Source organism: Budorcas taxicolor, chromosome 3 (genome assembly GCF_023091745.1).
Source record: "Budorcas taxicolor isolate Tak-1 chromosome 3, Takin1.1, whole genome shotgun sequence".
Taxonomy (NCBI): domain Eukaryota; kingdom Metazoa; phylum Chordata; class Mammalia; order Artiodactyla; family Bovidae; genus Budorcas; species Budorcas taxicolor.
In genome coordinates, this window is record NC_068912.1 from 31,020,072 (window position 1) to 31,047,622 (window position 27,551).

General features: G+C 49.4%; 1 protein-coding gene across 1 annotated transcript; it reads right to left on the minus strand.

Moving 5' to 3' along the window:
- Positions 1–347: 347 nt before the first annotated feature.
- Positions 348–27,116, minus strand: MOV10 (Mov10 RISC complex RNA helicase). Its single transcript, XM_052637527.1, has 21 exons — positions 27,091–27,116; positions 26,770–26,971; positions 10,919–11,122; positions 10,401–10,636; positions 9,955–10,213; positions 8,507–8,641; positions 7,720–7,888; positions 6,582–6,736; positions 6,140–6,316; positions 5,885–6,032; positions 5,064–5,222; positions 4,715–4,818; positions 4,474–4,571; positions 4,169–4,385; positions 2,941–3,058; positions 2,544–2,735; positions 2,252–2,326; positions 1,271–1,396; positions 1,102–1,190; positions 602–723; positions 348–512 (listed from the first exon to the last, which is right to left on the minus strand). The coding sequence occupies exons 2-21, from the start codon at positions 26,904–26,906 to the stop codon at positions 421–423; spliced, it is 3,012 nt and encodes a 1,003-aa protein (XP_052493487.1). The 5' UTR covers positions 26,907–26,971; positions 27,091–27,116; the 3' UTR covers positions 348–420.
- Between the last annotated feature and the right edge of the window lie 435 nt (positions 27,117–27,551).

Sequence of the window (27,551 nt, forward strand, 5' to 3'; positions counted from 1 at the left end):
GCTCACCAGGGGCCAGCCCCAGGTTTGCAAAAGCAGGACTCCCAGCCGGCAGGGTGGAGTCTTGGGGAAAAGGATGAGGTCATTCCTGGCTCTGGGCCTTGGAGGCGGGTGAGGGGAGTGGTCTGGAGAACAGGCTAAACTTAGAAGCCTGTGGGTGGCTTCTGTCGCCTCCCACTGGCTTTCCTCCCCTGGAAGGGGGGTGGAGGGATGGGGGTGGGTTTGGCCTTGGGCAGGGTGTGACAGTTCCACCTTCCCCTCTGGGGTCATCTTGGGAGTTTAGAAAGCTGGGGCCTGGCTGAGGAGACAAGAGACTTTGGCAAAGAATAACATTTTTTTTTTTTCAGTGGTACTTCCTCCCCCTTCCCCCAATTGTTAGCAGCCTGTTGTGAGTAGCAGGGGACGGGGTCGGGTGGGCGGTGCTCAGAGCTCATTTCTCCACTCCGGCTCCACTTGCAGGGACAGGCCCCCTTCACCCTCCCGCTCCTGGGGGAGGTAGTCGTGATTTTTGGGTCCTAGAAAGAGAGGGGGTGAGCTTTGTCTTAGTCACTTACCTCATCCCTCAGCACTGCCCCTCTTCTGGCCCACCCTGGCCCAGCCATACCTGAGGTAGAGGGGCTGAGTTTGCTCAGACCTTGGAGTAAGTTCTGCCCCTGCTGCAGGTCCAGTTTGGCAGGGAAGGGGCACCCAGTATACCCACCGTTTTCTTTACAGAACTCCAGGAATCTGTGGGGTACAGAAGCATTCATACACAGCTGCACAGGGCTGACCGAGTGCCTGCAGAGGCTGGAGGCCCAGCCTGGGTCCTGCACACTGGCCTATGCCTGGGGGCAAGTTGCTTAACCTTGGCAAATGGAGATGTTAAGATAAAACAGATGGGAAGATTACCTGAGCCCCAAGGGTGCTTCATAAAACTACAGCTCTCCTAGGCTAGGGGGTGGTGTTACTGACTCAGTGGACATGAGTTTGAGCAGACTCTGGGAAATAGTGAAGGACAGGGAAGCCGGGTGTGCTGCAGTCCAGGGGGTCTCAAAGAATTGGACACAACTTAGTGACTGAACAAGGCTTGTAGCCATCAAGAGGGACGGAGGGTGGGATGCTCACACTTTCCAGTCGGGGTCGTGGCCCAGCAGGAGCGGGTTGCCCACCACGATGAGCAAAGCCTTGGCCCGAGTCACTGCCACATTGAACCTCTGGAGAGAAGAGGTGGTGGGGGTCACAGCAGGGAAGGGTCCCCTGGGAGGAGTACCCACCAGCCCACCAGCCCTCCAACCTTGGGGTTCTTGAGGAAACCCAGGTTAAAGTCCAGATCCAGCTGCACAAAGCTCTGGCTGCTCCGAACGGTGGAGATGAGGATGACGCTGCGTTCCTGGCCTTGAAACTCTTCCACAGAGCCCACCTAGAGGGGAGGGAGGCAGGGCCGGGGGCACTCAGCAGGGGACCCAGGAAACAGCCCCGCCTGCCAGAACCTGAGGACAGTTGTCACAGTGGAGGGAGCCAGGAAAGAGGACAGGACTATGCTGTGCTAGCTGAAACCTGAAAAGTGAATCCAGTTAAAATGGTGGGAACTGGAAAGGCTTCTAAGCAAAGAAAACAGGATTCCAAAGAACACTAACTCAGCAGAGTTTTTCAGACTTTCACTCAGCACTTGTTTAAGTAACTCTAGGCCCTAACCCAGACCGCCTGAATCAGAATTTCCACCGGAGAGGCCTCTAATTCCTATAAAGTACCCATTTTCAACCCTGGCTGCGCAGATCGCAGATCACCTGAGGAGCCATAAAGAACAGCTGCCCTGGCTCTGCCCCCAGATAGCTGTGTTAATTGGTTGGGTGGAACCCTGGCCCTGGCAGCACCAAAAGCTCTCCAGGTGATTCTTATCTGAGAAAGAGTAGAGCTAGCTGTCAACTGACGGGGGGAGAGGTGAGTGGAGACATCATCACACGACAGGGCGGGCTGGCTAGGGAGACTGGACTTTATCCTTAGGGTAGAGACTTTAAATCAGCCTGATCCTAAGAATCCTTCGGGGTAACTGCTAAACACACAGGCTTCCTGGCCCCAGCCCAGACCTACAACTTGGGATCTCCAGCAGTGAGAAGCCAGGGGAAAGCCCAAGTCTGTCTCAGGCAGCGAGGGTGGGGCAGGGACTGGGGCTGGCCCAGGAGCAGTAGGGCAGGGACCCAAGGAGGTGTCTGGAAGTGGGGGAGCGAGGGAAACAGAAGTCAGGGGGGGAGTGTGAAACAGTGGTGAGGGTCACCTTCAAGTCCTTGATGTCGTCTAGTCCCCGAAGCTGCTTGTCAAGTTTGGTGATGCAATAACGGATTTTTTCCACCTGGAAGATGGGGACAGGTGCCTTTCTCTCCTGCCATTACCCCAGCACAAGAGGGAGCCAGGCAGGAGGCCAGGGAGCTGGGGGGCAAAGAGGAGGTACAACTGACCTCTGAGCTCTTCTGAGATATGGGGCCAGCAGAGAGGCCTGAGCTGGAGCCTCTGCCTAGCGGTCTGGCTAGGTATGGGAATGTTCCCTTGATGGGAACTGAGGGCCTGACCTGCTTCCGGTATGGGGAGATGACGCCCACATTTCGGGGGCTCAGACGGGCTTTGCCCTTCTTGGAGGAGGGGGCCAGGAGCTGCTTCAGGTAGGAAGTCACTGTGGCAGCCTCTTCTGGGTTGAAGAAGGACGGGCTGTTGCCCTCACGCTCATCCTTGCCCATTACACCGTGAAAGATGATTGGAAAATCCTGGACACAGGGGAAACCTTCAGTTGGACCTCCCTGACTCCCTTCCCTTCCACCCCCAAACCCTTCCAGGGAATGGGGGATCCCAGGTAACTAAGGGCAGGGCTTGTGGCTTCCACTCAGAGACTCCTGCTACCCAGACCCTCGGTAAGAGGGAGGCTGGGGTACAGGTGTGGGGAGCCTGAGCCCCAGCCCCGCTCAGCCTCACCTGTCGAGGCAGACCCTCCCAGCGGCAGAAGCGCTCTCGGTCAACAACATCCGCACAGGCCTGCAGCTCCCCATCGTAATACAGCCGGTTAGGAACGTCCAGGATGGTGGGGTGAGACCTAGGAGGAGGAGGAGGAGGAAGGAAGAGCAAGACCAGACAGGGGCAGGCGCCCCTCCACCCACTCACACACTATCCTGTCCTGCCCACTGCATAGCAGACTCATTCAGTTACAGCTTTTGCAGCTGGGCACTAAGAGACCGGGGTTCGATCCCTGGGTCGGGAAGATACCCTGGAGCACGAAATGGCAACCCTCTCCAGTATTCTTGCCTGGGAAATCCCACAGAGAGAGGAGCCTGGTGGGCTGCAGCTCATGGGGTCGCAAAGAGTCGGACATGACTGAGCAACTAATACATACACAGTTAACCACAGAAAGCAGAACCAAATGTGGCTCCAGAAAGCATCCAATCCACAGATTGCAAATTTAAAAGAAAACACCATGAAATTAGGGACCCACTCTCAAGTCTCAATTTTGCCAAGGAAGGATAATACAAAAACACATATCACTGACTATCACCATTACTGGATGAGATAATGTGTTTAAATCCAAAAATATGGAGAAGGAAATGGCAACCCACTCCAGTATTCTTGCTTGGAAAAGTCCATGGACAGAGGAGCCTGGCGGGCTGCAGTCCATGGGGTTACATGACTGAGCATGTGTGCATGAAGGTGGAGGGAGATGGGTTGGTAGCATTAAACTGTTAGAATTAAAAAAAAAAAAATTCCAAAAATACAAGCAGTACTAACACAACAGCTAACATTTATTTGCATTCTTAGTGGACTCATCTAAGGAACTAGTTCCCACCTAGGAACTCAACTGAGCATTTCAGATGCAAGAATTCTCTGACTAAAGGAAGTATACAGCTCTTTAACTTGAATAATCATTAACTTTCTGTATTATTCTCATTTTTCCTTGGATTGCCTAGAAACTTCACCCGGGACCTGCCTCAGACATATTTCAGTGTCTGGGAACCACTGACCATCGCCTGATATACAAATAGGCGAACTGCTCTAGAGTGAGGGCACTTGCTAAGTCACACTATCTACAAACAGCAGTGATGGGACTGCAGAGGAGACCTTCCAGTTTACAGTCTTTTTGCTCTGTATAGTCTCTGAGCAACAGGACTGTGGGATGGAGGCTACAGCTGGGCTGGCGGAGGGTGTGGGGTACCTGTAGTTGCGCAGTAGCTTGGTTATGAACTGGGGGTTATAGCCATCCGGGCCCTTCTTGTATAGGCCATTGAAGGTGAGCAGCCGCTCTAGCAGTGAGTACCCCAGCCCGTGCTTCTGGGCCAGCGGACAGCGCAGCACAGGCCCCAGCTGCCGAGGGTCCCCTGCCAGCACCAGCTGCCCTCCTGGGTTGTCTGTTTCTTTGACTTCCATCAACCCTGGAAAGTGGGGAGTGATGGGGAGAAAGGCATATGGTGGGGCCTGACGTCATATGGGGCATACTTGCAGCCCCCTCAAACCCCTCACCTGCTATGGCCACCAGGCTCTCTGGCTCCATGGCATGGCCAGCCTCGTCGATGAAGATGTGTGTGAAGTGATCGATGGGAAACTGGGCCGAGACCAACCTGGGAGGTGTCAGGCCAGGCAGGGGTCACACCCAGACTGTCAAACCTGAATGCTCACCTAGGCCAGCCCTCCCCTCAACTCCCCAGCCTGCTACCTCTTTACTAACACCATATTAAGAGATGCACACACACACACTTCCCACCTGCTGGCAGTGATGAGCGTGGTAATCAAGACGCGATATTCCTGCAGCTTCTTCTTGGAAGGAAATACAAAATCGCCGTTCTTTGCATCCCAGTTACAACAGGGCTGAGGGTTGGGCAGGGAAAGGAGTCAGCTTGGGTTCACCGCCAATTTCACCCTCACTCTGGCTCCGGGGCCCCCAGGCAATTTTATTTATTATCTCTCACTTTACACACAACTGAAACTAAAGCCCAGAGAGGGCACCTGACCCACCCAAGGTCACACAGTGAGTATCTCAGAATGAGGGTCTCCTAGTTTCCTGACCCAGAGCAGCACCCACTGTCCTTTGGCCGCTTGCCTTCCCTAGGTACCTTGATGTCCTCAGGGACCAGGTGGATATCCCTGCTGGGGGCCAGGAGGCGGTAGATGGAGCTGGGTAGGTGGACCCGGAGGCGCTGACAGAGGAGGTCAGCCCCTGAGTTGGATGGAGCGCAGGCCAGGATGTGGGCTTTGGGCAAGTGCTTCACCACCTGGGGTGGGGATAAGCACAGTGTGGGAAGCGGCTTCTGGTCTCCGGGTGGGGGGTGGTGCACAGAAGTGTGGTTGTGACTCAGGCTGGCGCAGTGTGGCATCTCTCTCCCATTGCTAGGGGAGGGAGTGACTAAAAAGGCAAGTTCTGATCCCCAGCCCACTGCAGTCCAAGCAGGACTTTATGCTAGAAAACTGCTGCAGTAAATATAAAAGGCTACCATGACTGATGCTGAAGCTCCAACACTTTGGCCACCTGAGGCGAAGAGCTGATTCATTGGAAAAGACCCTGATGCTGGGAAAGACAGAAGGCAGGAGAAGGGGACGACAGAGGATGAGATGGTTGGATGGCATCACTGACCAATGGACACAAGTTTGAGCAAGCTCTGGGAGACGGTGAAGGACAGGGAAGCTTGGCGTGCTGCAGTCCAGGGGGTCACAGAGTCCTACACGACTGAGCGACTGAACACAGCAATCATGACTGAGACACGAACTGCAGTGTGGAGTAGTGCAATACTCAACGTGCACACAGTGCTCAGAGCCACACTGGCCCTCGGTGCCAGCTCAGGGGAGTGCGTTTGGGGAGCTGGAAGGAAGCAGAACCTGGGGCCAGCTGCTTGATTCCAGGGGGACTCAGAGTGTAGGCCACAGGCTCGGGCCCCACCTGCTTGATGGCTTCCACTAGGGTGACAGTCTTGCCCGTCCCCGGAGGCCCAAAGATGATGTAGGGGGCGGGGCGTGTGGTGCCCATAACGATGTGCTTCATGGCCTGCAGCTGCTCCGGGTTTGACTCCAGACTCCGGTCGTACAGCCTGGCAGAGTGCCACAAACACGATGTTGCTGAGTCCCAGAAGCCTCCCTGACCGCATCCCCTGCACCCATACTTCAAGTGGCCTGGACCCCCTGCCCACAGTCTCACTTGAGCTTCACATCCGAGGGCAGCAGCGGGACTCCACGAGAGGCCACAGGGAAGAGCATGGGCCCAAGTGGCCAGCGCCCTGTCAGCTCCAGGGCACGGTGCTGCACCCGCAGGGGCTGGCGGTTGAAAGTGAAGTTCACCTTGAAAGTCATCCCATCCACAAAGCGGCTCAGGAGGCTTTGGCAAGGGAGAGAGAGGGGGAAGCATTCCAGTAAGGAGGGGTGGGCAATAAAAGGCCAGGACTCTCTCCATCTACCCCAACCCCACTCCCTTTCCCAGACCTCCAAGCAATTCTCTAGAAAAGGAAGCTGCTGAGGCACCTCAGGGTCGCCCCCTGGTCTGTCCCTGGGGTCCTACTCACTGTGGTGAGAAACACCCTCCTCCCTTGGCCTTTGGGCCATCTGTAGACGTTCCTACAGCTCAGGGTTCCCTCAACACCTACCTGGTGGAAAAACTCAGCTTGACCCGGTCCAATTCCACCTTATGCACAAAGCCCTTGTAGGTGACAGCGTCCTCGTGATATGTCTCAGAGGACAAAAGGGCAAATAGGTGGTCACCCCGCAGCACTGAGGGGCGGCTCTCAGCTACCCCAGGAACCTAGGAAGCAAAAGCACCAGCAAGCTTCTAGCCCAAGATGACCAGTGGAGGGCCCACTGAGACCCCCTCCTGAAACACAAGATCTGACGAGCCACATCTACCCTGAGGTTCAGGGAGCTTTGCTTCTTTCCTCTTCCACCAGGCAGGGCAAGAGTCAGGGGAGATGGGGAAGGGACAAGTTTGCCCAAGCTGCTCAGAGATGCTGAGTCCAGGAGTCCTGGCAACCCTCCAGGGCACGATTTCAAGAGCCAGGGGTCAGCTTCCCAGTAAGTCCAGCTGCCCTCTTGGCCAGTTCAGTTTCTACTCTGCCTTTAAAATCTTGTTCAAAACTCAGTTTCTGCAGGAAACATTCCCTGATCGTCCTTACTTGCTGTCTCTTCTCACTTGGTGCCTTTCTCAGAACATGGGTGCAGGAATCCATTCTCGTGTGCAATTCTGGACTTATGTATACACATTCAACATCTGAGAGCTGAAGAGGTCTCTAAGAATTATCTTCCAGACTTCCCTGGTGGTCTAGTGGTTAAGAAATCTACCTTCCAATGCAGGGGACTCGGGTTCGATCCCCAGTGGGGGGAACGAGGATCTCACATGCTGCAGGGCAACTAAGCCTGCACGCTGCAACAAGAAAAGCCTGCACACTGCAATGAAGATCCAGTGCAGCCAAAAAAAACCCAAACAGATAAACAAAAAAGAACACGAATCATCTAGTTCAGCTCCATGCTTTTCAGGTGAGCGAACTAAGGCCCAGAGATAGCGAAAGACTTGCCCAAGGTTACAGAGCCAAGTGATAGCCAAGTCTGGGCTAAAACCCCCCTCTTCCCTATTACCCTGCTCTGATGCCTCTTTCGGGGGCCTAGATGCCTATTCTGCTCCTTGCTGAGCCCTCTGGGACAGGAACAGCATCGTTATCCTTTTGTTCTACCCACAGTCTGTGGGTTGGCTAACTTGAGTCCATCCTCCCTACTACCAACCCAAGCCCTGACCTCCAAGGTGAGCAGACGGGGGTTCCGGTCTATGGGGTCCCAGGTCATGGGCACTGACTCCAGGTCATAGTGCCGGATGTCATGCTCCATCTGCAGCTCCTCCAGGTGCAGCAGCAGCCGGAGCTTCACCTCATAGTTCCTCCACTTCAGGGCTGTCTGAAGCTGGGCCCTGGCAGTGACGGGTGGGGAGATGGGAGGGGAGGGATAGGAACAGGATGGGTCAGGCAAACCCCATGTCCCGGAGCACCTCTCCCCCTGCAGCCCTGAGACTATGAAAACGTCAGGAATCAGGGAAGACTAGAAGAGCAGAGAAGCAGATGGGGGTCAGAGGCCTCTAAGAAGAGAGTCCCTCCCCGCCAACCTCAGACCTGCATTGTGGATCCTGGAGCCGGAAACACCCTCTCTCAAAGATCCTCCCATGACTCACACCCTCACCTCATTCAAATGTCATTCTCTGCTCAAATGTCACCTCCTCGAAGAGGCCAGGACTAGCTGTCCTCTGCAGAACAGCACAGCCCACCCCTTACCCTGCTTTAACATTGGTTAGTTCTTCATAGTCCTCATCACTACATAAGATGAGAAATGCTCACTTTCCCCAGCTACAATGTCAGGGCCTTCATGTGAGTGATTCACCTTGAATGCAGCCTGACACATGGTGTGTTGGCCAGTCAGGGGATGAATGAACTGAGCATGGGAGGCTGAGGACAGAGGCACGGGGCAGAAATAAGAAGTGAGCAAAGAAGAAACATATAAAGCAGTGTGAAGGGTGCAGACGGATGGTACTTACTTGATCTCAGCAATCTCCTTCGGGGCAGTGAAAATACTTGTTCCCCGAAGAAGGATGGGGAGCAGCTGTCTGAGGCGGAGGGGTGGGTAGTATGTTCCCAGTGGCAAACTGAACTCCAGGTCATAGTTCTTAGCACTGCAGGAGGGGGGACAAGAAAAGCTATTACAAACACAGAGACCCTTCGCCTTCAGAGACTCTGAGAAGGCCCTTCCCTGGGCTAGGCACAAAGCCCTGCTTCGATACTATTGCTGAAAGGGGTCAGCAGCCTTTGCCCTAGAAGAGAGGACTCACTGTCTCACGAGGCTGCTCATGCCAAGGCTGGACCATTTTCATTTTTAGAAAGCATGATACTTGAAAGCATTAAAAGAAAAAAAAACAAAAAATATCTATATATACTATATGGAATTCCCTGGCAGTCCAGTGGTTAGGACCCTATACTTCCATGGCAGAGGGGGTCTGCCTTTGATTCCTGGTTGGGGAACTAGGATCCCACAAGCTGTGAGGTTATCTATATATATATACATATACATATATAAACAATACATGTTCATTAGAGAAAAAAAATCAGAAAATAGGTAATTAATAAATAAATGGGTAAATAAACAAACATACTTACCATCCAGGGATAACCATTGTTAACTTTTTGATATGTAACCTTCCAGACATTTTTCTTTGTCAATATGTATTATACAAATAAATATATTTTAAATTAATTAGCCAATTAATTAATTAACTTCTTGGCTGCCCTGCATGGTTTGTGGGATCTTAGTTCCCTATGAGGGAATAGAACTTGTGCCCCCTGCAGTGAAAGCTTGCAGTTCTAACCACTGGACCTGCAAGGAATTCCCCTATACATATATTTGTAGCAGAAAGAGCACAGTGGTCTCACAGTTTGCTCTTATAGCTCAGTATTTTGTGAACACCTGGACATATTAAAAAGAGATGTCTACACCTATGATTCCATTCACATGACATGTCCAGAAGAGGGAAATCGAAAGAAGTACATGAGTGGTTGGTGAGGGCTAGGAGGCGAGGGGGCCAGGGCACAAAACGGGTGATAACTAAAGGGTATGGGCTCCTTTTGGGGGTGATGAAATGTTCCAAAATGGATTGTGACGATGGTAGGGCCTAACTGTGAATATGCTAAGGAAATCACAGATTGTACACTTTAAAGGAATGAATTGTGTAGTATGAAGTTGTTTCCATAAAGCTGTTATGACGGAGAGGGGGAGAGGAAGAGAGAGAAACACGACCACCCCAGCTGTCTGATAATCCATCATACAGTCAAAAATACTTGAAACTTCCACACTGTCCTCATATCCGCTTTCCTTCTTAGAAAAGCTCTCTGAGGTCTGGAGGAGTTAAGAACTCACCATCAGGAAAGGGGCCCACACGGTGATGTGGGGAGGGACCCCCCCAGCCTGAACTGGGCTGGACGGAGGACTTACCGGTCGGGTCTCTCTCCTTCCTCTATCCGGCTGGTCACCACAGGGTTGCGAGCGACCTGGGTCCGCTTGAAGGGAGTCGTGGGTTTCAGCTGTGCTGCCAGGGGACTGTGGGCCACGGCGGCTAAGAAGCGGGCGATGTAGAAAGTGCCAGCTCCTTCTGAGCCTGGCTCTCCAGGGCCCAGCAGCTCCCAGAGCACTGTGGCTGGGAAGTAGCCCACAAAGCTGGTCTTACAGTGAACATGGAGCTCATAGCATTCACCTAGGAGAAGACAGCTAAGTGAGTCAGGTTGGGGAGGGAGCTGCCCAGGAGCATCCCAACCCTGACATCCCCCAGATAGCCCCTACCCAAGGCAAGCCCCACCAGCCTGCAACAACACATTCTTGAAGCAACAGACCCTCCTAGGGCAGGCCTCCGGCCACCAGAGGCTCTTTGAGAGCCCACTCACCTGGGCCCAGGAGGCAGGGCAGCTCCCGGTCTCCATTGCAGAAGGAAAACTGGGGGGTCCGGCAGAATGGGAAGAGGTGGGTGAGGGTGACAGGCTGGGTTCCTCCATTCCGAAGCCTGAGGGTCAGCACCTCCTTGCGGTTCAAATCCAGGCGGATAAGGAGCTGTCCATCTCGGGCTTCGTGGGGCCCCTGGACTTCCACATTCACCCCATGTTTCCCATGCATATACTCAGCCCTGGGGAGAGCGGGAGTCAAGGGCGGGCAGGGCTGCGGCAGGAGCAGACAGGACTGGGGGTTGCCCTTGGGAAAGTCACAGAATGGGGAGGATGGCCAAGTGACAGCCATGCTCAGGAAACCCACCCCTCAACTCAGGCCAATTAGCTCCTTCCCTGCCCTCCCCTCAGTCCTTGCAGGAGGGAGCCCCCACCCCACCCCTGCCAAGCCCAGGAAAGCCCCAGTCACACGGTTTCCCACACGCCCAGGCCCCTCTTGCACACCCTGTCACACACAAGCACACCTGTCATGAAAGATAGTGGCTAGCAGTGACCTGTGGTGTTTGCTCATTTCCAACCCCGGCTTCATTCTCCTCTTTTCTGGGAACCACACGTCGGCCCAGCGGTCGAGCCCGAAGAACCTGACTCGGGTCTTGGTGACGTAGGCCAGATTGGCAATCTTCATTCCATACAGCATGGAGGAGAAGCCAGGGGCAGGGGTCCCAAAGCTGCCGGGAGCAGAGGAGACTGGGGAGTGAGGGCCAGGGGGTGGCAAGCTGGGGAGGGCGTCTGAGAGCCACTCTGTGCGGGACAGGATGGGGCTGGGGACAGAGACTCGGCCGGGACGGCAGGACTTCTTAATGTTTTCAGGGAAGGCAAGGGGACCCTCCCCAAGACTAAATACGATTGTTTTAAATAAGCAGCAGGTGGTGGAGGTTGCACTTCTGAGGAGAAAAGTCCAATGGTGGGCTGTTGAGATGGAGGACTAAGGGAAGAGAGTAAGAAATGAAGAGCGAGGTCAGGGTGGGGGCAATTTGGGACAGAAAAGATATAAACACTGAAGCAGAAAGAGTTAAGGCAGAGGGGGAAGCCGAAGAAGCTGATTGGCCGGGTGGTGGTGGGGCGTGGATCCCAGGTCCAGCCCGCTGGTGAGGAGTGAGAGGGGCAGAGAGTGCAGGCGTCCAGGGTGTGTGGGCAAGGTGGCTGATCAGACAGCAGTGCCCCCCCGAAGTCAGAGGGTGCAGGCAGCACCCAAGCAGGAAGGGAAAGGATCCTTCTCCAGAGGTCAAATAGCTTGTTTGGGCCTAGAGAAGGTGAAGACAGGGAAAACTGGTCAGAAGGACAATAACCCCAAGGTTCAGTGCCTGGATTTCAGTTTAGTCAACTCGACAAACACTTACAGAGACCTGTTATGTGCCAGACACTGTGCTAGAGGCTGGGGGTTCAAAGAGGCCTTGAGGAGCACGGAGGGAACACATAATTCCAGCCCCTGCCTGGAGCTCAGAGGGGAGGAGCTCAGACTTGGCGGCTTCCCCAGGAAACAGCGTCAGAACTGAGTCCTGAAGGATGAATGGGTGTCATTCAGGCGCAGGATGGAGCACAGAGTGTGAGCCGAAGTGTGGGGGCGTGAGTGGGGGAAGCTGGGGGGACCACCCTCTCTGACACTAGCTGGGTCACCTTGGGTCACTGTACCTCGCAGAGCCTCACTTTGCTCCTCTATAAAATGGGGGTAACAGCAGACCTATCTCCCGGGGTGGTTGTGTGGACCACAGGAGAGACCAACACTGTGGTGTCCACTTAGCCCAGTGCTTGGCACATAAGATCTCAGTAAGGTGCACTATGATTAGTATCACATCCAGTCTGGTTGTACTAGAGTGAAGAGTGCAAGGAGGGATTGGCAGGAGGCAGCAGAGGTGGGCAGGGACCAGGTCTCGCATAGTTTTGCATGCCAAGCCATGAAGCCTGCACCTGACCCTGAAGGCCAGCAGCTCTCCTCCTTTACTGGCACTTAAGGGCCAGAGGACAACCCCACACGTGACACGTCACAGACACATTCACGCTCTGGACAGCTGACCACCCTCCCTCCATGCTTTGAGGGGAATGAAAGCAATCCTAGTTCCTAGGAACCATGGCCATCTCTGTTGAACTATTAAGGCTCACCAGCACAAAATAAGATCATTCATGGTTATGGACATTTCCCTGGTGCCCTCTGCCTATAACTCTGCCCCTCTCCCTCCCCCCATGCAAGTGAGTGATACCATTCAGAAAACTTTGAATTGGCTCTCATTTGTCTTTAAAAAGATACTAAATCATGTGAAAACACAACAGAAAATGCTCAAGAAATGTTAGCTACTATTATTAGTATCCTATTAGTAGTAATAGTAGTACTAGTAGCAGCAGTAGTAGTTAAGAGTAGTAACTTACTTCCAGCCTGCACCAGAGGCTACACTGTGGTTACACAACCACCCCATGTTGGTGGGTTTTAAGCAGGGGAGTGGCAAGATCATATTTGCATTTCAGATCACCCAGGCATCAGGAATGGAGGATGGATTTGCTGGAGGCAAGACTGTAGGCAGGGAGACCAGTTAGAAGAAGGCCATTGCAACCGTCCAATTCAAAGCTGACAAGGGTCCGAACAAGGCAGTGGTCAGGATGGAAGAGGAGACAGATCTGATATTTAGAATAAAAAATTAGCAGATTTTGGTTTCGGACAGGAGAGCAAATGTAGGCTGGGAAGAGGGAGGAGTCGAGGACAATATCGAAAGCAGTGGCTTGGCTTCAGGGACTATTCCTGAGATAGGAGGGAGATACAGGAGGAGGAGGAGGCTGGAGGGACATATGGATCTGGACATGGTCAATCTGATATCCCCATGGTCCACAGGCAGCTAGCTCCATGAATCAAAAGCTGAGGACTCAGGCCAAAGCAAAGCAGACCCTAATAATAAGGAGACGTCAATAGCATTTACAAATATGGAAGTGTTCAGGATCTTCCCAGGGAGTGAGTCGTCTGAGAACCACTGAGGTTAGCGCAACCCAGGGAGGAATAGAAAACAGAGCAGGAAGTTCCTGGACAGGGAAGAGAATCAGGAGGAAGGCTCACAATCAGGTATCAGGCTCAACTGCTGCTGAGGGGCTGAGGCAAAGGGATTGAAATCAACCCTGGTAACTTGGTCAGTGAGTCACTAAGTTCCATGAATCGGCACACACTCAAATGCCAACAGATGCCAGACTCCACAGGTATCTTTGATACCTGCAGCCATCTCAGGTCCTACTTTTGAGTCATTAGTATAAGATGGATTACCCATATCCTTCTTACGTGAATATTCTATAATCTACTACTCTAACCAGGGGCTTCCCTGGTGGCTCAGTGGTAAAGAAACCAGCTGCAATGCAGGAAACACGGGTTTGATCCCTGGGTTGGAAAGATTCCCTGAATGAAATGGCAACCCACTCCAGTATTCTTGCCTGGAAAATCCTGTGGACAGAGGAGTCTGGTGGGTCACAGTCCATGGGGTCACAGAAGAGTCAGATGCGACTAAGGGAGTCAACAACAAGTCTAAACAAACAAAAGCTCATGTGCCCTGAAACACCCTGGAGCTCTCAGCTTAGTGGTAGAGAGAAAACAGGACCCTGAGGGGACTGAGCAAAGCCAGGAGTACAAATCCCGTCTAAAAGGAGGAAACGCTACTCATCTCTAGAAAGAGGTCACCAGGCCCAAGATGGCCAGATCTGGCTTTTAAGAGAAACCCAAAGTACAATTTTAAGGTGAAATCTTCCATCTTTGGAAGCTTCTGCATTGATGTGAGCAGGAGGAACTCTGCAAGCTTTGCAGCGTCTATGATAGGTGCTATGCCTGTGTCACTTTACATGTGTCTGACTCTTTGCAACCTCATGGACTGTAGCCTGCCAGGCTCCTCTCTCCAAGGGATCCTCCAGGCAAAAATACTGGAGTAGGTTGCCATGCCCTCCTCTAGGAGAAAGGTACTACCACCTAAGTATCAACAGCTTTCAAATTATTCTTCATATCTATTACCACTATCCAAGTTCACTTGGTTTAAGGTGACATCCATAAAAATTAAAACAAACAAACAAAAAAAAAACAACTTTTTTTTAAAATCACAAACTTAGTACATACTTGTTGGAAAAAAGCACCAATTCTTGCATTATACATCTAGTCATTTGCGTTTCAAGGGGAAAAAAGATGAACAATTCAATAGAAAAACAGAATATTCAACTTAAAGAGCAAACTCTGATCAGGGGTATGAAAAGATACTCCAAAAATAGAGAAATGCAAATTAAAGTAAAAATGAAGTATCATTTTGTTTCCATGAGACTGACAAAAAAGAAGACAGTCACAACAGGTATTACTATGTGGGAAAGAAAACTCTCATACATTGCTGGTAGAAGGGGGAAATATTACAGCCATTTGGAAAACAATCCAGCAACATCTCCTAACATTTGATATGGAGGTATCCTTTAACTCATGGGAATGTATCCATGGAAAAGAAACATACCAACATATAAGAACATATGTGCAAGGAGGCCTATTGTAAAGTCCTTCACATTGGCCAAGAATTAAAAACAAATGTCCATCCAAAGGGAGAAAGCTGAATAAGCTGTAAACACTCGTACCACAGAATATCAGACAGCTATTTAAAAGAATGCATCACATCCATTTGAACGACTAAAATGTAAAAGGTTGTCAACACCAAATGTTGACAAGGATACAAAAACACCAGAATGCTCGTGCATTGTTGGATGGACTATAAAATGGTACAATCACTTTAGAAAAAGGTCTGATGGTTTCTTGTAAAGCCAAACATAACATAATACTCTGACTTTTTAATAAAAATATTATTATATTGTTCATGAAATAAAAATTCATAAAAAAAGTAACATGACTATAACATCTAGAGTAGACCTACCACTGGTAATTATTCAATAAGGACTTGCCAGGAGAATGGGTGAAGAAGTATCAAGCAATTCCAGACCGTTATTTTATACACGAAACAGGTTAACAATGCAAACACTGAACCTCTGGCTGCCAGCAATGCTGTGTGATGGCCCGGAATATCAAGTGTCAGGTTATATGTATTGTCCAAATTTGGACAGTCCAACCGCAGGCAAGGTCACACCAGAAGACCAGTCTAAAGAAGACTTTGCTGCCAACTACCAAAACAGAGGTTAAGCAATCTGCCCAAGATCACAGTTTCTAGGACATGTATATATATCAGGGTTTCAAGGTCACTGTTTTCAGTTTGGGGCTATTTTGAATAAAACTGATATATATATATATATACACAAACACACACACATTTTTCCATGTTGGCTTAGCAGTTAAGAATCTGCCTACAATGTATGAGCTATGGGGTTTAATTCCTGGGTCAGCACGGCAACCCACTCCAGTATTCGTGCCTAGAGAATCCCATGGACAGAGGAGCCTGGCAGGCTATACAGTCCATAGGGTCACCAAGAGTCAGACATGATGGAAGCGACTTAGCATGCCTGGGTGCATATATATATATATTCCACACCCCCCCCCCCCCCCCCACCTTGGCCAAGCTAGCTGCATGTGGGTCCTGGACCAAGGATCTAACCCAAGCCCTTTGCATTGCAAGCGTGGAGTCTTAACCACTGGACTGCCAGAGAAGTCCCTGTGATTTATATTCATATAAGATATACTGTTGTTGTTGTTTAGTTGCTAAGTCCAACTCTTTGCAACCTCATGGACTGTAGCCCGCCAGACTCCTCTGTCCGTGGGGATTCTTCAGGCAAGAATACTGGAATGGGTTGCCATTTCCTTCTCCAGGGGAACTTCCTGACCCATGGATTGAATTCAAGTCTCCTGCTTGGCAGGCTGATTCCTTATCACTGAGCCACCAGGAAAGCCCATAAGAAATATTGGTGGTAAAAGAATACCAAAAGAGTTGGCAGTAAAATACTGGCGGTAAAAAGAAACCACTGATACACAGAATAACATGTGTGAATCTCAAACACGTTATGCCGAACAAAAGATGCCTTACATAAAAGAGTACATACTATCTGATTCCATTAAATAAAGTTCTAAAATGGATAGTATCTCAAAAAAAAAACAGATCAGAGCAGTGGATTTTGGGTGGGTAAAGGTGAGAACTAAATAGGACAGGAGATAAAGGAATTTTTGGGGGTGATGGTATGTTTTATATCTTGATAGAGTGTTGCACACAGGTATATGGATTCATTAAAACTCACAGAATGCGACACTTGAAATCTTGTCTATTTCACTGTAGGTAAATTTTACTTAAAAAAAAAAAAAAAAAGGAGGTAAACATGTGAATTCCCTGGCGGTCCCGTGGTTAGGATTTTGCCTTCTTACTGCCTACAGAGTGGGTTCAGTCCCTGTTCTGGGCACTAAGATTCCACAAGCTGTGTGGAGTGGTCCAAAAAAAAAACCCCATTGTAAACAAATTTTGAACTCTTAGATCAATTGTTGTAATAACAACAATCATGCTGAAGTGTTCAGGGGTGAACTGTACTGGTATCTGTAACTTATTATGAAATGCATCAAAAAAATTTAAGATAGCTAGATGGGGACATCCCTGTTGGTTCAGTGGTTAAGACTCCACAGTTTCACTGCAGGGGGCACTAGTTCACCCCTGGTCAGGGAACTAAGATCCTCACATGCCCACATGGTGCAAGATAAATATAGCAAGACAGATGGATGGGCAGGCAAGTGTCAAATACTAATTAAGAAATCTAGATGAGTAGCCATTGCAATGCCCTGCTCTGCAGGGCCGCAGAGGTGTGTTCAGAAGCTGACCTCGGACCCTACCGACCCTGAGTCTTGGCTGCCCTCACTCTGCCACCCGCCTTCAGAGCCAGACTTGTTGGAGCATCCGTGCTTGCTGCCTCTGCAAATGCATTACAAGGGCCAGAAGCTAGCCCAACAGATGTTCCAGGGAATTTTCTTTTTTTCCTGCAATAGTTGGATTTATCTACGGGTACGTGGCTGAACAGTTAGGGTGGACTGTCTACAGTTATGGCCAGATTTGCTGACACTTCCTCCGTGGCCTATTTATCGCCAGTACCCCCTCAAGGGGATACCTGGTTCAAGACTCAATCATAGAAGAAACCAGGGGAAAGAAAAGAGGCGTGCTAAAAGTGCCTCTGATTGGGATCTTCATGACTCAGTTTTTACTACTGCACTTGCTTTTGTTTTGAGAAACATGCTCACCAGCCAAACTCAAGAATGGACTCGGAGACATGAGGTATAGCAGAAAGCGAAGCTTTGTGGTCTTGCAAAATCAGGTGTCTGATGAGCAGGCACACCCACAGTCCTTACATAAAGTTATCCTAGCATGCAAGCCCCTCTCCCAGTTTCTCACTGGAGTACTATGCGGTGAACAATCTTCCCGGAAGTCACCTAGGTTTGTTCTCTCCCCCTTTATGGGCTGGCCCCTCCCTGACATCTTGTTTCCTCCTTTCCTGTGCACCTCTTTCCGTTTCGTTTATGTTTTGAATTCACCAATTGGGTGAGCCCACGTGAAACCCTTATGTTTTGAATTCACCAATAGAATGAACCCTGGGTGAAAAATCCTAGGCATCCCACCTTCCCTTTGTTTGTCAACTTTCCAGTTTTGTATGGCTAATAGTTCCTTATGGCTGTTATACCAGCAAGCTGTCACTCAAAGCTAGCTATTTTTGAAAATGCATCACTTTACATTTTTTAGTTCTTACCTTTTCCTATACAAGACACGAGCTTAAAAAACACCTATGCTCAGCTGTGTATAGATTTTGTTCTCCCTCTATTTCATTTCTCTGTTGGGTTTTAATTTATAAATAGTTTGGACCTTGTCTTCACAAACTTCCTCTGAAATGGAGAAGTGAAAACACAAGTATGCAAAGTTTCTTTCAGGTCTACAAAATAATGAAGGATAGAAGCTTCATAAATGATAGTACAATTTAACTATCAAAGTTTTATAATTCATTATAAGTAGCCAGGCTGTTTAAATGTTTTCAATTAAAATTCAGTGCAATTCAAAAAAAAAAAGAAATCCAGGTGAGGTGAAACCAAGCATGACCCTGTGGGGGCCCTCCAGGGCACAAAAGCCTATCTGTGTCCCTTGCTGCTTCTTTGTAGAAATAGACTTCATTCCGCCTCCTTGTCCTTCCCAGAGTTCCAAAGGGCAGATGCAAACAGCTGCTAATCAGGGAACAGAGGGAAATACAGAAACAAGGTGGGGAAGGGGGATGTGGGGGGTTTGCAGTCAAGAAACAATAGTGCAGCCTTGGGGCAGGGTCCTATTTCCTCCTCAAGGAATACACATAACAATAGCTTTGCATGCTAGGAACTAAGGCCACCACCCAGGTGGATGACAGTAATTTCAGGCAGAGCACAATATTCCCGGAGCCCCACCCTGTTACCTCACCACCAACCAATCAGAAGAAAGTCACACACCCTGCAGTCCTCATTCCAAATTTTGCCTATAACAACTTCTCCTAGAAAACCCTCAGGGAGCTGCCTTAATCACCTGTTTTCTTTGCTTGGCCCTGTAATAACACTTTCTCTGCTCGTGACTCTGACAGTTTGGTCTATTTGGTGTCATATATGCGTGGGGCACTTCTCACTTTCATGCATTGGAGAAGGAAATGGCAACCCACTCCAGTGTTCTTGCCTGGAGAATCCCAGGGAAGAGGGAATCTGGTGGGCTTCTGTCTATGGGGTTGCATGGAGTTGGACATGACTGACGCGACTTAGCAGTAGCAGCATGCGTGGGGCACACCAATTTGTGTTCAGTAACAAGGGTATATGGTTGTTAAATGTAACATTATTTCAACTTTTCATTATGTTTGAAATTTGTCATAATAAGATGTTGAGGAAAAAACCCAATAATGCAATTAGAAGAATATACCAGACAATTAGGAGTCATTTCCATGATGTATTGATGAGTAAGAAAATCAGGAGATGGAAAATGTATAAAACATGATCCTTTTAAAATAAAACAATAACAAAAATACCCTAATTGATCTGGGATACTTTAGTGTGGAACAAAATGTGGCAATGCAGGTGGGATGCTGATATGGGGGGTACCTGTGTGCTCAGTTTCAAAGTTGTGTCTGACTCTGCGACCCTGAAGGATTGCAGCATGCCAGGCTCCCCTGTCCTTCACTATCTCCTGGAGTTTGTTCAGATTTCATGTCCATTGGGTTGATGATGCTATCTAATCATCTCATCCTTTGCCACCCCTTCTTTTGCCTTCATTACCTGACAAAACATTAAGGGTTCCCACTCTTTCACTCTCAACTACCTGCTTAACTGTTTGACAGTAAAGAATCTGCTTGCAAAGCGGGAGACCTGGGTTTGGTCCCTGGGTTGGGAAGACCTTCTGTAGAAGGGAATGGCTACCCACTCCAGTATTCTTGCCTGGAGAATTCATGGACAGAGGAGCCTGGCGAGCTACTGTCCATGGGGTGGCAAAGAGTCAGACACGATCCAGCGACTAACACATTCACTTTAACTGTTGGATGTATACTTCTCCAGGCTCTTTTCCTTGCATTAAAAAATATATATATATATTTTAAGTACACCTATTTTTTGTGTGTGCTACACATACTATTCTGCAACAGGCTTCTTTCACCACCATGGACACCATGACATTTTACCAAGCCACCTAGCTCTTTTGAATGGTGGCAAAGGATAGCACAGTATGAATGCACTGTGATGGGTTTAACTATTTGTTCAGCAATAGATAAGCTAGGCTGCCAACAATTTTTGGCTGTTTCAAATGTTACAATAACCATCCCTCTGGGTCAAAGAGAATGAAGTTTTACTTTGATGTGTGTGGGCCCCTGCATTTAAACTGTGGTCAACCACTGGACCACCAGCAAAGTCCTTGAGATTTGTATTCACTTAAGAAACAGTGTTGATGTTGTTAGTTGCTTAGTTGTGTCCGACTCTTTGGGACCCCATGGACTGTAGCCTGCCAGGCTCCTCTATCTATGGAATTTTCCAAGTCAGAATACTAGAGTGGATTGCCATTTCCTCCTCCAGAGACTCTTCTGAGCCCAGGTATCAGACCCAGGTCTCCTGTGGCTCCTGCATTGGCAAGCAGATTCTTTCCCACTGAGACAGCTGGGAAGCCCCCTTTACTTTGATAAGTTCTGCCAAACTGTCCTCTAAACAAGTTGTACAAACTTACATTCTCACTGAAAAAAATTTGAGAAAATCCCTTTCCTAGACCCTAACATCAGAAACCTTCAATCCTTTAAATTTTTGACAATCTGATAAGCAAATGAATGGTTCAGTTCAGTTCAGCTGCTCAGCTGTGTCTGACTCTTTGCGACCCCATGAACTGTAGCACGCCAGGCCTCCCTGTCCACCACCAACTCCCGGAGCTTGCTCAAATGAATGGTACTTTGTTGACATTTTCATTTCCCTGATCACGACCATAATCAAGTATCTTTCCTTCTGTTTATTAGTCATTCATGTTTCTTCTGTGAACTGCTTGAGGATCTCATCATTTTCCCAAGCCCTATGAACTGTTCCTCCTGCTTCTGACTCCACACCTCTCTAATGGTCCATCCCTTAGGAGTCAGCAGGAAGTGAAAGTGAAAGTGTTAGTCACTCAGTCATGTCAACTCCTTTGCAACTCCATGGACTGTAGCCCACTAGACTTCTCTGTCCATGGGATTTCCTAGGCAAGAATACTGCAGTGGGTTGCCATTCCCTTCTCCAGGGTATCTTTGTGACCCAGGGATCAAGCCTGGGTCTCCTGCACTGCAAGCAGATTCTTTACCATCTGAGCCACCAGGGAAGCTCTAGAGTCCACAGGAGTTATCTGCAAACACAAATCAGATCATTTCCCCCAACTTATGACTCCACAGACTACAGGACTAAGTCTAACCCTTTAATATGGCTCTCCTGATCGCTCCAACATTAAAAACGACACATCAACAAAAACAGAAAACATTTATTAAGCACTTACTATGTGCTGTTCTGAGAAGCTACTTGCATTATCTCGTTTACTCCTCACAACAACCCTTTGAGGCAGCAACTATTATCATTCCATTTTAGGGAAGAAACTGAAGAACAGGTCCCTACCCCACACCCATTCCAAATGGCAGCTCAGCCATCCCAGCTATTGTACCACTGCACTCCCCCTCCAGACTTTTCTGCCACAGTTGGATATCCTGGGTGTGTAATGCCCTGACCCTGGTCCCCGTTGTTTGTTAGGTGGAAGATGACTAATTTTTTAGACCTGGTTCAGGACAGCCTACTAGCCTGAGGAATGGTATTTCAAAATACAATATCAGATCGTTACTGGCAGAACAGCCATTCCTCAGTTCTTGTCCTCTCGAGGCAAAGAATTCAACTGAGAGACACAAAGCAGTTTCAAGCAGCAGGAGTTTTTAGGTGAAGCAAAAGTATACTCTTGAGAAGAGAGGAGAGTCGGCTGTCTGGGAACCAGAAGCAGCCCCGCAGTGAGGGCAGGGTAGAAGGGTGGAAAGTCCTTCCTGGTGTCCTGAGTTATCTGACTGACAAACTGATTGACAGCTTTAGATTATTTAACTTTTCTCCTGTGCAGGTGCTTACCCATAAGCACTCAAGCAAAACCTACAGGGGGGAGGGGGAGGTACAAAAAAATTGCAATGCTGATTTATTATAAAGATAGCATAATGAACCTTGGATTACTGAGTCACCTCTTAGGCCTGGGTGCACCTGAGCCAACTGGTGATGGTGGTTTGAAAAGCCCTACTGTGTTCCTGACATCTTGCTTGGTCCTGAAACTGGCTGGAAACTTAGAGGTTCCTAACGAAAAAAGGGAGGATGTCTGGGTGTGTTCTGGTCACCAGTGTCCAGGTATGGGGGGAGGGGGAAAGATGGCCCTGTCCAGAATGGGGCAGGACCTGCTCTTGTATGACTAGCTACCTAAGAAGTGATCTTAACGGGACTTCTAGTTCTACGTTTTACAAACTGGATTGCAACTCTCAATGGGTAAAGACCAGACCAAGGCTTTTGTACAATTGAAGTAAACTAGAATAAAAAATATCAGAAGGTAGGGAATGAGGCTAAGCTTTGTTTTAAGGATACATACTGTTCTGTGAAAGCTGTGTATACCAGACCCCATATTAAAAAGCAGAGACATTACTGTGCCAACAAAGGTCCATCTAGTCAAAGCTATGGTTTTGCCAGTAGTCATATACGGATGTGAGAGTTGGACTGTAAAAGCTGAGTGCCGAAGAATTGATGCTTTTGAACGGTGGTGTTGCAGAAGACTCTAGAGAGTCCCTTGGACAGCAAGGAGGTCTACCCAGTCAATCTTAAAGGAAATCAGTCCTGAATATTCACTGGAAGGATTGATGTTGAACTCCAATACTTTGGCCACCAGATGCGAAGAGCTGACTCATTGGGAAAGACCCTGATGCTGGGAAAGATTGAAAGCAGGAGGAAAAGGGGACGACAGAGGATGAGGTGGTTGGATGGCATCACCGACTCAATGGACATGAGTTTGAACAAACTCCGGGAGATAGTGAAAGACAGGGAAGCCTGGCGTGCTGCAGTCCATGGGGTTGCAAAGAGTCGGACATGACCAAGCAACTGAACTAAGTGACTGAAAGTAAAATGTAAACTTTTACTGTGGATAGAGGTCCAGAATGAGCTTTCTAAAAACACTGATTCTCTCAGTGTCCTACTTTGCAACTTTTTGTGCTTTCCTGTTTCTGTTAAGATTAAAAACAAAAACCCCACATCACCTCCCCATGGCCTACAATGGCCCACCCAATCCAGCCCCTGCCTCCCTCTGACCTCATGTCACCTGTTCACAGGAGTTCACCCCCAGCCTTGGAGGCGCTACTTCCTCCAACGGCCTGAACTGCCCTCCCCTTGTCTTACATCTGCTAACTCCATTTATCATTCGAGATTCTGCTCAAACATCACTTTCTCCAGAAACTTCTGGTTCCTAGACTCGTCAGGTCTCCAAGTCATAGTCTCGAACATCCTGGGCTTTTTCTCACAAGCAGTTATCAGAAGAGTTGTTAAATAAGTGTTTGTTTTTTTTTTTAAGTATTTGTCTTTAATTGCCTCCTTCTTCCTTAGTTAGGTTCCTTCTGTGTATCTACAGCAACTCACGTTTTGCTTTGCTCATAGGAGGCATTCAGCCAATATTTGTTAAATAAAAGAATGAGCCTCTTGCCCAAGGCAGGAATCATCTCCTCTCAGAAACTTTTTCATGAGGCCAATGCTTATTCCATAATGGACTCCTAACCAGCAATGTTAATGATAGCTGCCACTTCCAAAGCCCATGCACTCTGTTACCAAGGGAAATGCCTTACCTATGATATTTTATTTTGGCCTCACACAACTGAGAGAAAGGCAGTATTTTACACACTTAACAGTTAGGGAAATTTAGATATGTGGTTAAATCAAATGCAACTAGTAAGTGGCAGAGTCAGAATTTGAACTCCAGCTATGGAAACACAATCCAGGCCCCTGAAGCTCAGAATGACATGTTTATCTATACATCTGCCACTCGCTACCAGCCTACACTCTTTAGAGGCAGGAACCAGGGCACAGGCAAATGGTAGAGCCCCCATTAAATATATTTGCCAAATGAATAACAAGAGGTGGGAAAAGTTAGTAAGAGTTGAGAGCAGGGTACTTCATAAAATTATAAAATAACCGATTAATAGCTTGAAGGGACCTATTCTTCTCAGTGGAGGAAGTGCCCAGAACTCCTGATACAGGGTGACTTGCTATAGCTCCCTACAACCTCTTCCCTTGTAGATTAACTCTACTTACTAACTCTTTTAGATTCTAGGAAGCATTTATTGAGCATCTAATACATACAAGGCTCTACGCTGGAGACTGAGGGAAGGCTCCAACATGATGAAAGGCCTGTCCCTGTGTTCAGAGGCTCTACAGTGGAGAGTCTCTCTGGTGGAGAGACGCTAGCTCTAACACAAGGTAGGGTGTCATCCAGCTATAACCAGGCTTCGAAGAAGGAGCAATGAGAGCCCAGAGAAGAAGCAATAAACTTCCATTGGGTGGATGAGGGTTGAGGTCATAGCATAAGAAAGTTCCCTCTAATCAGAACAGAAATCTCTTCCACCTGGTGGGGTTTTTTTTTTTTTGGCTATGTCACTTAATTCACTCAGTCTGTGGCATCTCACTTAAGCAACCAGGGACCAAAACCGAGCAAGCGTGGTGAAAGCCTGGAATCCTAACTACTAGGTCACCAAGGAATTCCCCGAGGGGCCATGTTGAGTGAACCCAGCTCTGCCTTCTGGAATGACACCAAAGCATAATCCTTTCCCCTCAGGACAGTCTTTAAAATATTCACCAATAACTACCTTGTCCTCTACAATTTTTCTCTTTGCAAGGCCAACATTTCTCCATTTCGTTGACTGGGTTTCACAAAAAGAATGAATCAACATAGAAGCCTTTCCTCCTCCTCCAAGTACTAAAATGCTATCTAGCCTTCAAAGCAAAGGACAAGGTCAATGCCACCCTCTCCATCGAATTCCCTAATAACTACAGGGGAGTTGTATCTTAGTTGCCTAAAAACAAGTATATACTAAAAAAATTATTTTGAAATCCCTTAGATTCACTCATAAGGTATGGTATATGTGGTTTCCTATATGCCTGTTTGTGGCTATCTGACAAAGCCTGTTTCCCCCCAGTTTTGGAACATATTGTCTAACTTTGATGTAGAAATGACAAAGACTCTCCTTGAAGAAACTTCAGTCAGGCCCCTCTGAACCCTCTTCTGCCTTAGGCTTCAACATTGCCCCACCCCCAAACCCTTAATGCTGTCTCTGAGTGATTCTTCATTTAAGAACCCCTCACTCTGCTGTTGGCTATAAATCCCAGCTGTCTTTGCTATATTGAGAGATTGAGCAAGAGCTCCTCCCATGGCAGTACCTACTGTAATAGTCTCCAACAGTCTTCCTCACCATCTAAACAAGCATTAAGAATGACAGTTTCTTTAACAGAGCCAAAAGAAGTAATCGACTTTTGTTCAGTCGCGTTGTACCTATTTTTTTTGGACACAGGTGAATTCATGGATGTGCAGTGTTGATGGTGTGACTCAATGGTAATTGTTCTCTTTATTTTTCCTCCAGCATTTTTCTTATTATCTGTATTACAGTCCTCATGCTATTTTACTATTTATTACAGCACACTGTATGTTTATCACAGCCTCTCCTGCTCCCCTGGCATTATTATATTCCCCACAGTGTCCAGCACAGTGTGGGGACATAAAACAGGTCAGCGTCTTTGCTCCTTCAGGTGCTACTCAAACCCATTAAATGTCCCTCTTAAAACGTGACTCAGTACTGAAAACAATATTCCAGAAATGATCCGGTAAACCTGGAAAGTCACTTACCTCCTGCCCCCCACCCCAAACCACACTTCTATAAACACAGTCTAACACTTCTTCGGCTCTTTAAGCAGCCATACCCGCCTTTGGGTCTACTGAAACCCAAGGTCTTTTTCAAGACTTCTGTTAGTAAGCCTCAATTCCCACCACCCAGTATTTATTTAAGTCTTTACGTTTATCCCTGTTAAACTGTTTCTTGGTCTTCGGCCCAAGACCCCAAGACTGCAGCCTGTTGATAGAGGTGTTTTCTGAAGCACAGTTCCGTGGTTTGACAGGGAGAAGTCTCTTTGCTTTTCACTTGAATGGGAAAAGGAAAGAAGGACCAAACAGCCTTCAGCCACAGGATGAGAAGGGGCCTCGAGGAGACCGGCCCCCGCGCGGGTCTCCATGGAGAAGCCACAGGTGCTAATGGAGGTTTGGTACGTACGCAGTTGGTGCCCTTTCCTTCTTCCCCGAGCTCCCTGAGACTCTCCTTCCTACACTGGGTCTCTTCAGCTCTCTGGAATAGTGAACCCCCGAGGAAGCAGCCTCTCAATGAAGGGGCGGAGGTCCTCGCAAAGCTTGCGCCAGGGTGGGCAGCCCCCAGCAGGAAGCTCGTTCCCCGCTCTTCTGCAAAGCCTGGGCTCCCTCCCGAGCTCCCTTCCCCCACGCCGAGCGCTTCCCACCCTCAGCCCCCAACCCCCGCGAGAGGCGCGTGGGCGCAGCACCCGGCTCCCCCAGACATGTCCAGCACCGCCGCCGGGGGAGCAGGCTGTGGGGGAGGTTGTCCGCTGGAATCGGCGCAGGGGCCCGGCAGGGGCAGAGCGGGTGGGATGCTGGCGGCGCCGGCGGCGCTGGCGGCGCGGGCGGGGCGTGGGCACCGCGCAGGAGGGGGCGCTGCGCGGCCCCGGGACCCGCCGGAGCCACTGGGGGAGCTGCCGTTCTCCCGCGCCCCGGGGCGGGAAGGGTGGCCCCACCGCGGGGGTAGCGGCGGTAAGCTGGGCCCGCGTTTCGGGGCCGGGGAGTGGGCCGGCCCGTACCTGGTCTTGAAGTCCTGGTTATAAATGGTCCTCAGCCGCTCGCGATCTGTCTCCCTGTCCTGTCCCCGATCGACCAGGAAATTCTCGAATCTCTGGCCCGTCTCCCGGAGCTGCCGGCAGCTGAACTTACTGGGCATCGCGGCGGCGACTGCGGCCCAGGCAGGAGGGTTCGTAGAAATGAAACTGAAAGTCGCCGCCGCGGCTGGAAGTTGGCGGTTTTAGGGTGAGGGTGCTGTAGGGTAGAAAGCCCCAACTCCGACCCCAGATCCGGCTGGATCCCTTCTCCCCCGACCAGGTTTCCCTCCTGGGTTCTTGTCCTACCTGAGCCTTCCCTTCGGTCTCTTCGTCCTATCCCCTCCCCCTCTTCCTATTAACTCTTTGCTAAGGAGTCTGACCCCTCCCTCAGGGCCCTCCCCTTACCCCAAGCTCCCTCCCCTGGCTTTCAGCCAGAATCTGAACGTGGCTATCGCCTGGGGCCCCCTGAACAGTCCGGGAGGACTTCCTAGCCTCAGTTTGGACAACTCCCACGCCCACTTCGCAGGGCTTCGCGACTTATTGAAAAGCAGGGGAGCAAAGGGCAGGGACTGGGACCTGGGTCGGCTGCAGCTGGACTGGGGCAGCTCATCCAACACCTCCCCCAGACAGCCTGGGACACAGGCAAGTACGGAAGCGAGAGGCACGCCCCCCTCCCCCATTTTCCCTTCTCCGGCTTGCCGACGGTGGGAGGAAGGCGTAAGAGCCAAGAAGTTTGGGGGAAGACCGAGTGTCTCTGATAAAGGTGT